Genomic DNA, 13,029 nt, shown 5'->3' with positions numbered 1-13,029 from the left:
TTCATTTAAACAACTTTTATTTAGTTTTTACAAATAAAGTAACAAATTTAATTGTATTGTAGCGCAAAGCGCAGTTTCTTTTTATTATGAAGCTTGAACACTCTATACTTAGTGCAAAACATACCATTAAAGGCTGCCGATGACTCCCTACATGTATTTATTCTTGTTTTTCTTTCATCCATGTGTTCTTTGTAATTCAACCACTTTTGTACAATGTCAAACATGATACAGAAAAAAATGAAACCACTCAAGTTAAGTTAATCGCTGCTAGAGACGTTTAAACCGCAGATAAACTGAGTGAGAGAAAAACTAAAGAAGAAAAAAAAAAAAAATCAACATGTTTTTCAGTAACAGTCGAGAGCAACTCGAGACTCAACGTCATTCCACAGGAGAGAGCTACAGGAAACAGTGAGGTGTGTGTGTGTGTGTGTGTGTGTGTGTGTGTGTGTTGGTGCATGAGAAGGCATTGTGTGATGTTAACATGTGGGCACTTCTACAGTAAAAGCATAAAGGGAAAGCGAGTCCTGTAAAAACACCAACAGAAACTTAATCTCTAGCGTGAGCCAGTTAAAACAACTATTGCTGCCATTTATCCGTGCCACCAGAAACATTGAAACCTTAAATTTCACAATAAAAGTCGCCCAGCGCTGGAGAACTCCCAAACCTTTCACAGTAAGAGCTCTCCCCCAGCTTGACAACACACTAACTTTACATGATATTGCATTGCGGCCATTGCACAGAGGGCATTTCTTTCGTAGTTATCTTTTGTGTAGTAGAGACACAGCAAAAATATGATCACACCTCTACTGTGGAAATCATTTGAGGCTCAAGCGGTTGCAAAGTGAAACTCCAACCAAAACAGCTCCAGTGAGTAACAGCAGGTAAATATTACACTCAAATGTTCTTTTTTTTTTTTTTATTCTTCACTTCTGATGGTTCCACTCCACTGACGACACGTCAAATGGCACTGAGTCGGTGGCGTCATTTAAGGATTTGACAGAACGCTCTGAACCGGAACTAAAGCAAAGTGGCTCAATTATTATTCACAGCTTCAACCAAACTTGCTAAGTAGTAAAAATGTTGCATTAACGTTTCACGGGGGGGAAATGGAATATGTCACAAAAAAACAAACAGGCAGAAGCAATGTTGTTGTTTTTGTACAAACTTTACAAAGTTACCTTTCCGTAATGTGTTGACGTGAATCCAGAACAAACCCTTCCCAACGCAAAACAAAATAAAAGATGCTAGGTTGTTTTTACGTGAATGTTAAAGTTTGTAACAGACACGTTTTGATTTGCTCTGATAAATGAAGGTTAAATCAGAACAGGGTGTCGAAAGGCCTTGAATCTGAAACCGCCATCGCTTCCATCATGACCACCACGGTGCTCACATTCACTCCAACCACCACCACCACCACCACACATTTGACCCTGAATGGTGCAGCTTCACAAACAGAGTGGGAACAGGAGTGGAGGAGACGATGTTCACACCTTACTCTGACTCTTTGCTCTGTTTGCCCAGCAGCAGCAGCAGCACCTCTGAGATGTGTAACAGTTTGAGTAAAGAGTAAAGTTTGAACGGTTTTGGTTATTTCACCATAGAGATCTTTGTATTCACTTTGTTTCTAATCCTCATGTTACTTAGAAAAAGGTGATGTCATATATTTCCATGCACCCAATCAGGATTCAGCAATATTTCAAAACAGGATCTGATCAGACCACCGACACAGTCCTGATGAAGTAGATTTGGTTTTTTACTATGTCAATGTAATAATATGTAAAGTTGCACTGTTTCTCATTCATTAGGAGATTATTAAATTGAGGACAAATTCAGAGAAAGAAACTTTTTTTTTGTTATCAGCCAAATTCACAAAGCAGTAAGAAAGAAATATGATTTATGTTTTGGTATACAACACGTATGTGCACCACTGTGTCAACGCATCGTCTCCTGACTGAACTCTCTGCTGCACCCGGGCCAGTGCCTCTAAAGTACAGAGTGGTCCAAGCTTCAAATACAATCTTCAAAAACTCCAATCTCCTTAAAACGGAATCCCCTTCCTCATATTTACAATTAAAACCCTGAAAAAACAAAATGGCACCAATAAAGTATCACGTTCGCTCCATCATTTCATCCTGTTGGTGGTGTAGCTGGCCCTGAAGACACAGCCGGGCCTCGTGCGCATAAGAGCAAAGCACAGCAATGAAAGAAACAACGCTGATGTCACGGTTTTCAAGATTTTTGATTCAGCTTTCCTCTCAATTCTCCAACAACAACAAAAAAGGTTAAATTTGAGCATTTTGAAGGACACAAAGAATTAACCACAACCTGCAGAGCTGACAACAGCAGCTGTCTATCAACCAGGTCCGACCATCAGGGCCGATGTCACAGTGACAGCCCGCAAACTCCCCACGCACGTCAACCCAAGTCCTTCACCCAACCCAACAAAGAAGCAACAGGAAGGAGGCAAGGCACTAGTAAATACCTCCAGTATTCACCAGAGGCTCTGGAGGGGGGGAGGGGAGAAACAAAAAATAAAATATAAGACAGACTTTTTCTTTTCAAGTACATTAAAATGGACACCATTGGTTTATACATTCACATTCATCTAACAAAACCAGGGGAGGAAGAGAGGAGGAGGGCTATTTAAAGTGTCTGATATACTGTATAAGTACTGTATTAAGAAAAAAAATAGCTAGCATTACTTTTGTTTTAAATCTACATATCAACTATCCTGCCGTTCATTCTGGTTTTTTCTTTATATTCAGGCTCTGAGGTCAGTTTCAGCTTTCAATTCAATCAGTGGTAAACTGAAGCTGCGGGTGATTAGTTGGTGGTATAAGGCATTTGTTTAGAAGTAAGTCCTCAGCGACTGGATGTGAGGATGTTTATTGAAAGGAGCTGTTTTTTATATTTTCCATTTTCACATTTTGATGAGAATTTGCAGGAAGCAGTGAATTGAAAGTGAAAGGACCCCGAACCGTTCTCTAGTTTTCTTTTATTTTTACCCTAAAACTAAAGTCGTCCAACAACACTTTCGCTAACAACAACAATAATCACAGTGTTTCCACATCGGGCTCCGATGTGCGTGTGTATAACAGGTCCGTCGACAGAACACGTTTTTTGTTTGTTTCGTTTTAAATAGAATAATAATCATTAACAACAATAATGATGATAATAAATGTACATTGCAATTATTCCAACCCGAGTGTTGAAACCAGCTTAATGACGCTAAGAACTGAGACATCTACGTCCGTTAAACAGCTGCTACGCCTCCAACAACACGTGTGTGTATTTACATCTGGCTGTGCATGAATGTGTGTCTGTCTGAATTCATATCTAATGCATGTGTGTGTGTGTGTGTGTGTGTGTGTGTGTGTGTGTGTGTGTGTGTGTGTCAGATTGCCAGCTGGGGGCAGGAAGCAAACAAAGCCAAACAAAAAACAATACAAAACCAAAATAAAAGAACTAAATGGAATCATCAAATTCTACAAAATAAACTGTACAGGGACTGTGATATTATTCTGATAACAAGGCCACTTTTTCACAATGAGTTCTCTCATGTTTATTTCTTTTTCCTTTCCTCTTAAAAGGTTTCTGCTGTTATTGCTTCAAATGGCAACAGAGAGGCGGAGAGAGGGATGGAGGAGAAGGAGGAGGTGGAGTCGTGACAGTGAAGAGGTGTTGGGCCGCGCGGAAGCATCGTCGTGTCCCAATAAGTGCTCTCATTGATTTATCGTTCGTGAAGTAAGCAGAGGAACGGGAAACAAAGGTGTCTCTCTCCATCTCCACCTACTATCTGTCCTCCACCTCTCTAGCTCGGGGTGAATGCTTCGCCAGAACGAAGGAGGAACGAGAAGCCGTCACGACTTCCCTCAAGCTGATTCCACCAAGTGCCGAGCTGCTAACTATTCTCAGTATGCTTTAATTCCATTTGTTCTCGATATTCTTTGTGCTTTTGACGGTTAAGAAAAAATGTCTGAATACTGAAGAAAAAACACTTCCTGACTTATCACACACACGGGAGAATAATCACAGACACAGTTCTAAACATCTTTTTTCTTTCTACCAAAGCTTTTGTCTGCTGACTTTTACATCGTCACCACATCCTTCCACTTTAACCGCATGTTGCATCTTCTATCACCGTAAACTAGGACACATGTGCGCCCCATCATGTATGAGCTTGTTCACCCAATTTAAAGCATGTTATGAAACAAGTGTGATTAAGTAATAATAGCTCATACACAACACGGCACACACACACACACTCAGTCTTCAACACCAGTCCCATACCCTGTCACAACCTCTTTGGCTTGTTAACATTGCACTCATCAGTCTTTTCCTTTATCCTTGAGCATTTGGCTGCTGTCACAAGCCCAGAGTCAAACACAGCAGGCAAGGAGATTGTTTAGCTGTGTCTGTGACAGTGTCTCGCACACTTGGATGGAAGCAGAGGCAAATGGAGATGGTCGCACTTGAAATTCCTCTTTCCTGGTTTCTCCTCTCTTCAGCTTCTCTTTTTCCATTCTCCTGACACGTCAGCTTCCGACATCTTTCAAACACCGAGCTCCTTGTTCTTCTGTCCACTCCCACTTATCTAACCCAAAACACTCTCCGCCCCACACCAGTTCACACCAGTTGGGCCGTGATTCATTCCAGCCCTGATCCCCAGCCCTACGTGGTCCTCAGATTGGGTCCTCCTGGGTTGCTGACAGACTTCTGCAGAGTGTTGGTCAAATGGAAAGCCTGGAATGGCCCCTGCCCGGGAATCTGGCCCTGTGGGGTGGGGTAGGGGCCAAGGGGCTGGGAGGTGCTGACCAGCAGGGGCCCAGCCTGTACCGGAGCCTGGTGCGAGGTCGACAAGCCATGAGTCGGACCAGACCACTGTGCACTGTAGGCGGCGGTGGGGGTGTACTGGATGAATTGGGGAGGCTGGGGTTGGGCTGGAGTGGAGGAGGAGGGGGGGTGGCACAGGGAGCCCTTGCGGCTGGCCAGAGAGGTAGCGGTAGGGTTTGTGGGGAGGTGTGCAGAGCCTCCAATGCTGCTGGGACACAGTTGGCTGGGAGCCGAGAACTTCCTGCCCAGACTCGCTGACTGGATGACCTTACAAGAGGGAAAAGATTCATCATTAATGTGGTGACATGTTTTTTTTCAGAGCTGGAATTTTATCAAAAATAAAACATGTGTTAAATATTAATATCTTCTTCATACTGTTTGAACTGGATGGAGTTAGCAAGTTAGAAACTCAAGCTACATGTGATGTAATTTAATGGATTCAAACAATTTAATATATATTTATTAAGACTGCATCCAGTGTGTGTGTGTGTGTGTGTGTGTGTGTGTGTGTGTGTGTGTGTGTGTGTGTGTGTGTGTGTGTGTGTGTGTGTGTGTGTGTGTGTGTGTGTGTGTGTGTGTGTGTGTGTGTGTGTGTGTGTGTGTGTGTGTGTGTGTATGGTGTGCGTTCAGACTAACCTCGTAGCTGTGTCCCTGCGCTGGAGTTTGCTGCAGCTGTTTGGCACTCCTCTTACCCTGAAAGAGTAAGTTTGTTGTTATACTCAAATTTATTTAGCTCGGCTGTATAGAAAGTAATTATTTTTTAAAATGTTACGGACACAATATTGATGAAGATTAAAAAGTTAAGACGCTTAAAGACAAACATCTATTATATCAAAATCACATAAAAAGTATTTTTCGAAACATTTATTTGCACATACACTACACTATATAAATTGATACACCTGTATAGAAATGATGCAAACATATGAACTTTGCAGCATATTGGTAAATTCTTATTTGTTAACTCCTGATATTCAGGCATTAGGGATGGGTACTTCTTCACTTCACAGATTAATATAATAATCTCTGCAACAGCATACGTAGTGTTTGTTTCATAACGTGTCGGAGTTAGTGTGGATGTCAACACTCAAAGTGCCAAATGGATACAGGACGTTGTCGATGTTAAGTAAACATCCCATCAGCCAGTAGATTTTGGCCGTGGCTTGTTAGACTTTGCCAATCCCTTTAGCTTTAAGAAAAAAACAAAAACGTTCTCCTCAGTGAACTACCTCCAGGAGCTGGTGAGTCATAGTGGAAGGAAAAAAAACAACCTCTGCTGGCATGAATCAAAAAACAGCAGCAAACCTGTGAGAGGTTCATGGCGTCTCGGGCCCAGTTGTCCACCAGCTTGTGGAGGTCGTCGGTGAAGGTTCCTTTCCTCTGGTGGGGGACCGACATGTTGGCGGGCAGATACTGAGAACCCGTCTGGCTCGGACCCAAACCTCCTGAGCCGCTTACTGCGATGGTGCTGTTAGTCCCTGTGAGGACAAACAAACAGAGGGGGGGGGAGAAGAGCAAAATAATGTGAGATACTATTCAAACAAGGACATAGACTAATGTTATCTGAATGAATGTGGATGTATGTTCCAGTCTTGACCATGAAAAGGGCTGTTATGTGGTGACAAAGGCTGGTAAGGGCAGAGTTTTAGGGCAGATCATGGTACTAGAATTATACTGTTTAGTTTAAATGATGGATGATAAACAGGAACAAAACTATGATACTAGAGCAACAATTAATGAAGAACTTGGACAGTTTTTCAAATAATTATGACAAATGCTAAACCTTATATTTATCAGACTAGTAATACTCTGGGCAATCTGTAAAGCTGCAGTGCTCGGCGCCATTCTCCTACAGCGAGGTTGATCTGAGCAGATGAGCTGCCCTGTGTACCACTGATCTCAGTGCTCAAATTCACTGTTTCACCACTAGATGGCGCTCGAGCTCTGTAACAGCAGCAGGTAGTTTGCTCTTTGCTCAACCCTCAGCATCAGTCGCCATCAAAGCAAAAAACAAACAGCACACACTGTAAACTGAATACAGCTTGTGTTGAAGAGCAAAAACATGAATTGGTTTAAATGATGTCATCGTGATACTATACAGCAGGTTTGTATTTGTTAAGGTTAGTGTCTCTCTACCAAGAGAAAACGTTTCACTGAGAGATGCAAAGAGGAAAACTCTAGACCACATAATCTCAGACTTTAAGGTTTCACAAATACATGATTGCATCCTATCATTCAGGCCAAAGAACGACTACCTATATTTTTAATGAGCAGAATACTGCAATATAACCATTTTTTGTATCTATTATAATCCCTTTACTGCACATATTTCCAATCCTGATTATAACTACAAGGAGCTGATGAATTTCTATTGCAGACAAATAGAACCCAAAGGAATGTTGACGAATGATCGTGGCTGTGAAATGTTTATCTGATCTCACTCCATCAGACATAAGGATATAATAATATGCAGGGATTAGCCAGTTGAAAATCTAATCATACAGTTGGTCCGGGGGAAAAAAAACTGTCATGTCATGCTAAATAAAATGGAGGAAAATAAATATGAGGAGACGCTGAGTCATGACTGACTGCAGCAGCAGGGAACTCTGGGCAACGTAGTCTAGACAACAAGCCATGACGAGGAAGGGGAGGGAGGGGGGATAGAGAGGCGAACAGCTGTCTGGGTGAGTAAGCGTGTGTTTGATCATGTGTGTAAAGAGCTGGCAGGTGCATGCACACGTCGGTTTGAGTCTGTGATGGTTAATTCAGTCATTTCAGAGCTCAAACCCGACTAAAATTAAAATGAGTGTTACAGGAGCTGCAATGACTGAATTGATCTGATCTCAAATCTGGCTGAAGGTCAAACTTGAAACCTACAGGGCATCGGAGGGCGGGAGGAAGCGTGGGAGAGCGAGTGCGAGGATGGAGAAGGGGGGGGGGGGGGGGGGGATGGATGAAGGGAGGAAAGACCAAAAAGAGAGATAGTTACTACAGAGCTGGTTGCAGGGGCAGACTTTTTTCACCATCTTCCCTGTGCGGCCCGGAAGACAACAATTGGAGGATTGGGAGAGAGTCAGAGTTAAACCCCACAACAACCAATCGCAATGCACGTGTGATTACTTGAACCTGAGGTACAAATACACAACACTTAGAGGTTGAGTTGCCCAACAACATCATAAAAGAGATCACTGGCGCTTGAAACCAAAGCAAACAAGAGACGAGTGTGAATCTGCAATTTCTAAAAATGTACATGTGATATTTATATTTATTTTCAAGTGTCTGTGTGTTGTGTGATCCGTCTGCTTCACCGTGGGGAAGACAGACTAGAAATGTCACACACAAACAACTGGGTAGAGATGCTCTCTTTCACTAAGCCACGATATGTGGGCAAACCTCTGAGGAAGTGCAGACAGACAGTCACTGTAGCAGCAATAAGCAACTGTTCATATTTTTTAATAAAAGCTCTTAAAGATAATACATATGTTTAATTTGCTTCTACACTGCCTCAAAGTATCACCCCTGTACCGTGGCTTTACAATGCTTTTGGGTAACCAACCCCAGGTCCTGAGTCCTCTACAGCTCACAGGTCCCGACCAGAACTGGGTCCATGTGGAATATATAACTGACTGTACATCAGCGCAGTGTCATTCCACACCTCTAAATCACTGCCAACGTCTGTGACTTAAATAGAATGAAGTCAGTGGGATTCTCAGCCTGATATAGACTTCATGCCAATTTTATGACTTTTTCCTACGCTAGCTGCTAGTTAACAAGTTACAACGACTGAGACCCAGGTCTGTCTCTCTCTCTCCCCTCCTGGCTGTGCAGTGACAGAGGGACAGGTGAGGGAGAGGTGAGGGAGAGAGGGGGTGAGGATAAGGGGTGAGGTAGGGGAGGAAAGAGGGAAGGGAGAGAAAGGGTTTGAGCTGCAGAGGGTTTGTCAGCATTCATAATTATCCCTTCATCAAGCACAAAACATTCAACCAACAGCACTTACATATAATGATGATTATAATTGGGCTTAAAACAATTTCGTTGATTTATGAATAAATGAATACTGATTCAGAGTATGTAAACAGAACTGTACTTAATTAACTGATGAAGTTGAATTAAACACAAATAGGAAAATGTCCAACAGAAAAAACTGTATGACAGAGGTCTCAAGTCATCAGGTCTCCACTTGTCTGTCCTCGTTAGTCTGCTTGTTTTAATGGAGACAATAAGAAATGGAAGCACTCTGGATTTAAGTCAAAACTCATATCGACACAGACAATCAAACAAAACTGCACCATGTGACTCAGCTTTCAGTCGTATATCTAACAGATCTCATGAGCAGTAGCTTGTTTGGTCTTAAGGAATCGACTGGATGGAGATTTCCAGTAATGCTGCTGGCTGCTCTGCTCACAGTGCGAGTCATCATGGAGCTAAGGCCTAGTAAACTGTTAATAGGTTTTCATGGTGCATTAGCGGAATGACTACAATGTAGATACAGCACAATGAAGCTACAGGCAGAATCCAAAATTGTTTTAGCTGCTGGTTTAGCCTGCTCTGGGAAATTAAATCCCCTTTTTAGATAATTTGTGTTTTCTTTTATATTAAAAATACCTCCACAAAACAAGGTTACAGTAACTTGACACTGAACAATGAGTCACTCACTGTCACTATTGGTACATGATTGATTTATAGAATGTGAACACAGTGGCTGATTTGGGATTTGTCTGCTGCACTAAAGCGTATTTCTCAACTTATGTGGATTCATTCGACAGCATTGTCACAATGCAGCTTCACACAAGAAAGTATTTTGACTTATTTTGAAGACCAGAGATTCTTAAAAAGAACTATCATCTGGATCACTTCCTGTCCTGCAGTATGTTCTCATCTCTAATTGTTCAATTACCTTCTGTCTTTAAAATGTCTTTCACTCAATTAGGATGATTGTAAGGTAGTTAAGTAAAATAAAAAGAAGGCTAACTCAGCTAACCTCCTCTGGCGAAATAAATGTTCTCTACTAATTCCTGAAAGCTGATTTAGTTTTATCAGATTGCAGCAGGATATCAGAAGCAGAGGGTCTTCTTCCATCAAAGAAGTAAACCCACGGGAAGACAGGATGACCGTGACTTGACGGATATAGGAGTAATACAAAAACTAGAAAACAAAAGTAAGTAAGGCCGGATAAAAGAGAAGAGCAAAGAAATAAAGCGTTACACACAAAGAGCCAAGCAGGGCGTACTCAGAAAGCGCGTCCTCCTGCCGCCAGGCTTGAAGGCCAAACGCTCCGAACCCCAGCTGAACTTTACACAGCCTGAAGAGAGGGAGGAGATGAGGAAGATGGAGAGAGAGAGAGAGAGAGAGAGAGAGAGAGAGAGAGAGAGAGAGAGAGAGAGAGAGAGAATACAAGGAGAGACAATGAGAATCGAGAAGAGCAACAAAGAAAGAGAAGAAGGGCAAGAATGAAAAATAGAGAAGAGAAAGACAGGAGAGGGATAGATGACAGGAATAATGTAACAGTCAGTTAGCCATCAAACTGCTTCACACAGACAGAGAGAGAAATAGTCCAAGACAGGTAGAGAGAGATGTTAGGAGTGTCCTGTTGTGACGGAGTGAGGACTTTGCCCGCATACAAAGAGTAAAACAAGATATTTAAGCTCAAATTAAATTTTTCCATAATGTGTTTCTTATGTGGTGGGGATGTGATGAGGGCTGCTATGGCCTGGAATTCCCAGCAGCATGCCTACCTGGGGTGGGAGCACACAGGCTGGGCACAGAGAGCGCCGCATCACTGGTGTAGGCCGAACACAGGTTATCGCTGGAGGGAGAGGGTTTGAGGGGCTGGGGCAGAGAGCTGCTGACCGAATCAGCTAATCCTCCTGGGGCTAACAGAGCCAGTTGCCCGGGGTACATGGTCGGGACGCTCTGGGCGGATAAAGTGCTGCCTAGAAAAGGCACATGGCATGGGCAGTAGAGGACAGGATAGGAACGACACACCACAGGTAACACACACACCCACACACACACACACACCCACACAAACACACACACCCACACAAACACACAGATAATGGACAGATGAGACACCCGTCACCACAGACATTTACATAGTCACCACAACGTACAAAACCACACACAGAGAAAACACAGGAGGGGAAAGCAGTCAGAAATTTTGAGGCTCAGAGTCTGCTCCAGCGCACACCCACACGTACGCGTAACCAAGCACATACACACACGGATGCATAAACACAGAGAAGGTGCAATGTTAGTGAGAGTTTGTGAACATCTTGACTGTGGTGGAGTTTAAGTTAAAGATTAAGGTAAGTTATTATTCAGAGGTGCAGGGTTCAAAGGTCAGTTCTAGCATATTACTCAAAATACATCACCTCAGTCTGGTAGTATGTAGCCATGTGGATATTTTTGGTTCAATCTATCTTTGCTTTGGTGCCGTGAGTTAAATTAAAGCCATGCTAGCAGCTCTGAGCTACAGTAAATGTTCACCTTGACATCTAATGTTTCGCATGTTGACCATTTTTGTTGAGCATGTTACAATACTAATATTAGCTATTAATCAATACACACACAGCTGAGGCTGATTGGAATGTCATCAACCAATCAACCTGATATAAAAGGACCTTCAAATTCAGTAAGATTCATCTTTTCTGAACTACCACATTTCATGGAACTAAAGTGTGTACATGGCTTGATGCTACCAGACAAATATTTAATACATATATTTCTTTCTATTGTACCTTTGTACAAACTGAGACTTGAATATAAATGTTTAGGCAAGACCATACCTGGTTGTAATGGACTCTTGCTGCCGTGCATGGAACTGGTTCTGGACGATTTAGACGATTTGCTCTTGGTAGGTCGTCTCCTCCTGCCAGTCAAAGCTATAACTGGAGGGAGCACTGCAGCCGGAGGAACCTAAATGAACACCAGAAGAAGAGTGGTTGTTAGCGACTGTCTGTGATGCTGTTTATCAGGTTTTTAGTGCACTGATGTGGTGAGTTACCTTTCCCAGCCTGGTAAAGAGGCAGTCTATCTCCTCCTTCTGACGGGAGTGAAGGGCCTGAATCTCACGCATGTGCCTGGTGGAAAAAAAGAGAGAATAAATATTTGGAATAAAATATTGACTGGCAAAACAAAATAAATAATGAGGTTCAGGCAGGTGGGCCTAGTTTTCTAAGAAGAGCTAAACTTCCCTCTTCAGGAAAAGAAGAAAGAGAAAGAGAAGCAATGGAGGAAAGTGGGTTGTTAACCTCATTCTTGAGGGTGAGGAAAGAGGATAAGAGCACTATTCTGGGGGAAGAAAAGACGGACTATCTTTTCTTTTTCAGATTTCTAAGAATTGAAGAGGGGACAATTTACTTTTCTCTGAGCCGGCTGACTTCACATTTGAAGTCGTCGTCCTCAAATTCGGAGTCGTTATCGCTGCTGATGTAGGAGTTATTGAAGGAGTTGTTGTTTAAGCTCGGCAGGGAGGCTTTATGAGTTGAGTCTGGGGTCAAAATCTGCCTGGGTTCGCTGGGTCCGTTAGCAGCTTGGGCAGCGGGTAGAGGGCTCTGCCTGGGCTCAGGGCTCTGCTCCTGGGCACGACTGACCGAGAATCTACCGACACGAGCCTCAGGGTTGGTGGTGACCTTAAAATGTAGGACAAGAAGAGTCTTAAACCATTTTTGCAAAATTTTAAAAGTGGAGGAGAACTTTGACCAATCACAGTTTACAGATATGTTTGAGATGAGCTGTAAAACACTGTTTATTAGATTTTTTTATTCAAACCAAAGCAGTAACAAAGGATAATTGTTTGTATTGTACTTGCAGGATGGTGAACCCTCACCCATTTAACTACAAAATCAAAAACAGGAAATACCTGGAAGCGTCCTATGGTAGTAGTGGGCTTAGGAGACGGGCAGGGGGAGGTGAAGGGGGAGGGTTGGTGGGATCCTGTCACTGTCCTCTGGGGGAGTCCGTCTACAATGTCTCCTCCTTGTCCTCCTCCCCCTTTCAGAGGAGACACGCAGTTTTTATGCAGTGTGTTTTCTGGGCTGGAGAGACTGGAGGACGAGGAGGAAGAGGACGAAGACGAGGAGGAGGATGATTCAGTGCAGGCCGGGTGTCGGACTGGAGGCTCTTCAGTGGCAAGTGAGACCTAAGCAGGTGATAGAATTAGAAGGAAAGGGAGGGAGCAACATAGAAAAGAGA

General features: G+C 42.9%; 1 protein-coding gene across 17 annotated transcripts in view; it reads right to left on the bottom strand.

Annotated features, from left to right (window-relative positions):
• The window catches only part of wnk1b (WNK lysine deficient protein kinase 1b), an 83,419-nt gene continuing 70,390 nt past the window's right edge, over positions 1–13,029 (bottom strand). For 11 of the 17 annotated variants that reach the window (XM_034578460.1, XM_034578464.1, XM_034578456.1 and 8 more), the window contains 10 exons: positions 12,698–12,976; positions 12,196–12,467; positions 11,840–11,915; positions 11,622–11,751; positions 10,569–10,766; positions 10,043–10,135; positions 7,823–7,864; positions 6,139–6,311; positions 5,470–5,526; positions 1–5,100 (listed from right to left, as the gene is read on the bottom strand). In XM_034578460.1, the coding sequence (XP_034434351.1) occupies positions 4,672–5,100; positions 5,470–5,526; positions 6,139–6,311; positions 7,823–7,864; positions 10,043–10,135; positions 10,569–10,766; positions 11,622–11,751; positions 11,840–11,915; positions 12,196–12,467; positions 12,698–12,976 (1,749 nt within the window). In that variant the 3' untranslated portion in view covers positions 1–4,671. Of the gene's footprint in view, positions 5,101–5,469; positions 5,527–6,138; positions 6,312–7,822; positions 7,865–10,042; positions 10,136–10,568; positions 11,008–11,621; positions 11,752–11,839; positions 11,916–12,195; positions 12,468–12,697; positions 12,977–13,029 lie in introns of those variants that run through there. The other 6 variants (XM_034578461.1, XM_034578465.1, XM_034578467.1 and 3 more) reach the window with 6 other exon arrangements.

Source organism: Hippoglossus hippoglossus, chromosome 23, assembly GCF_009819705.1.
Source record: "Hippoglossus hippoglossus isolate fHipHip1 chromosome 23, fHipHip1.pri, whole genome shotgun sequence".
Classification (NCBI taxonomy): Eukaryota; Metazoa; Chordata; class Actinopteri; order Pleuronectiformes; family Pleuronectidae; genus Hippoglossus; species Hippoglossus hippoglossus.
The sequence above is the reverse complement of the archived record's forward strand: the minus strand, read 5'-3'. Positions and strand labels throughout refer to the sequence as shown.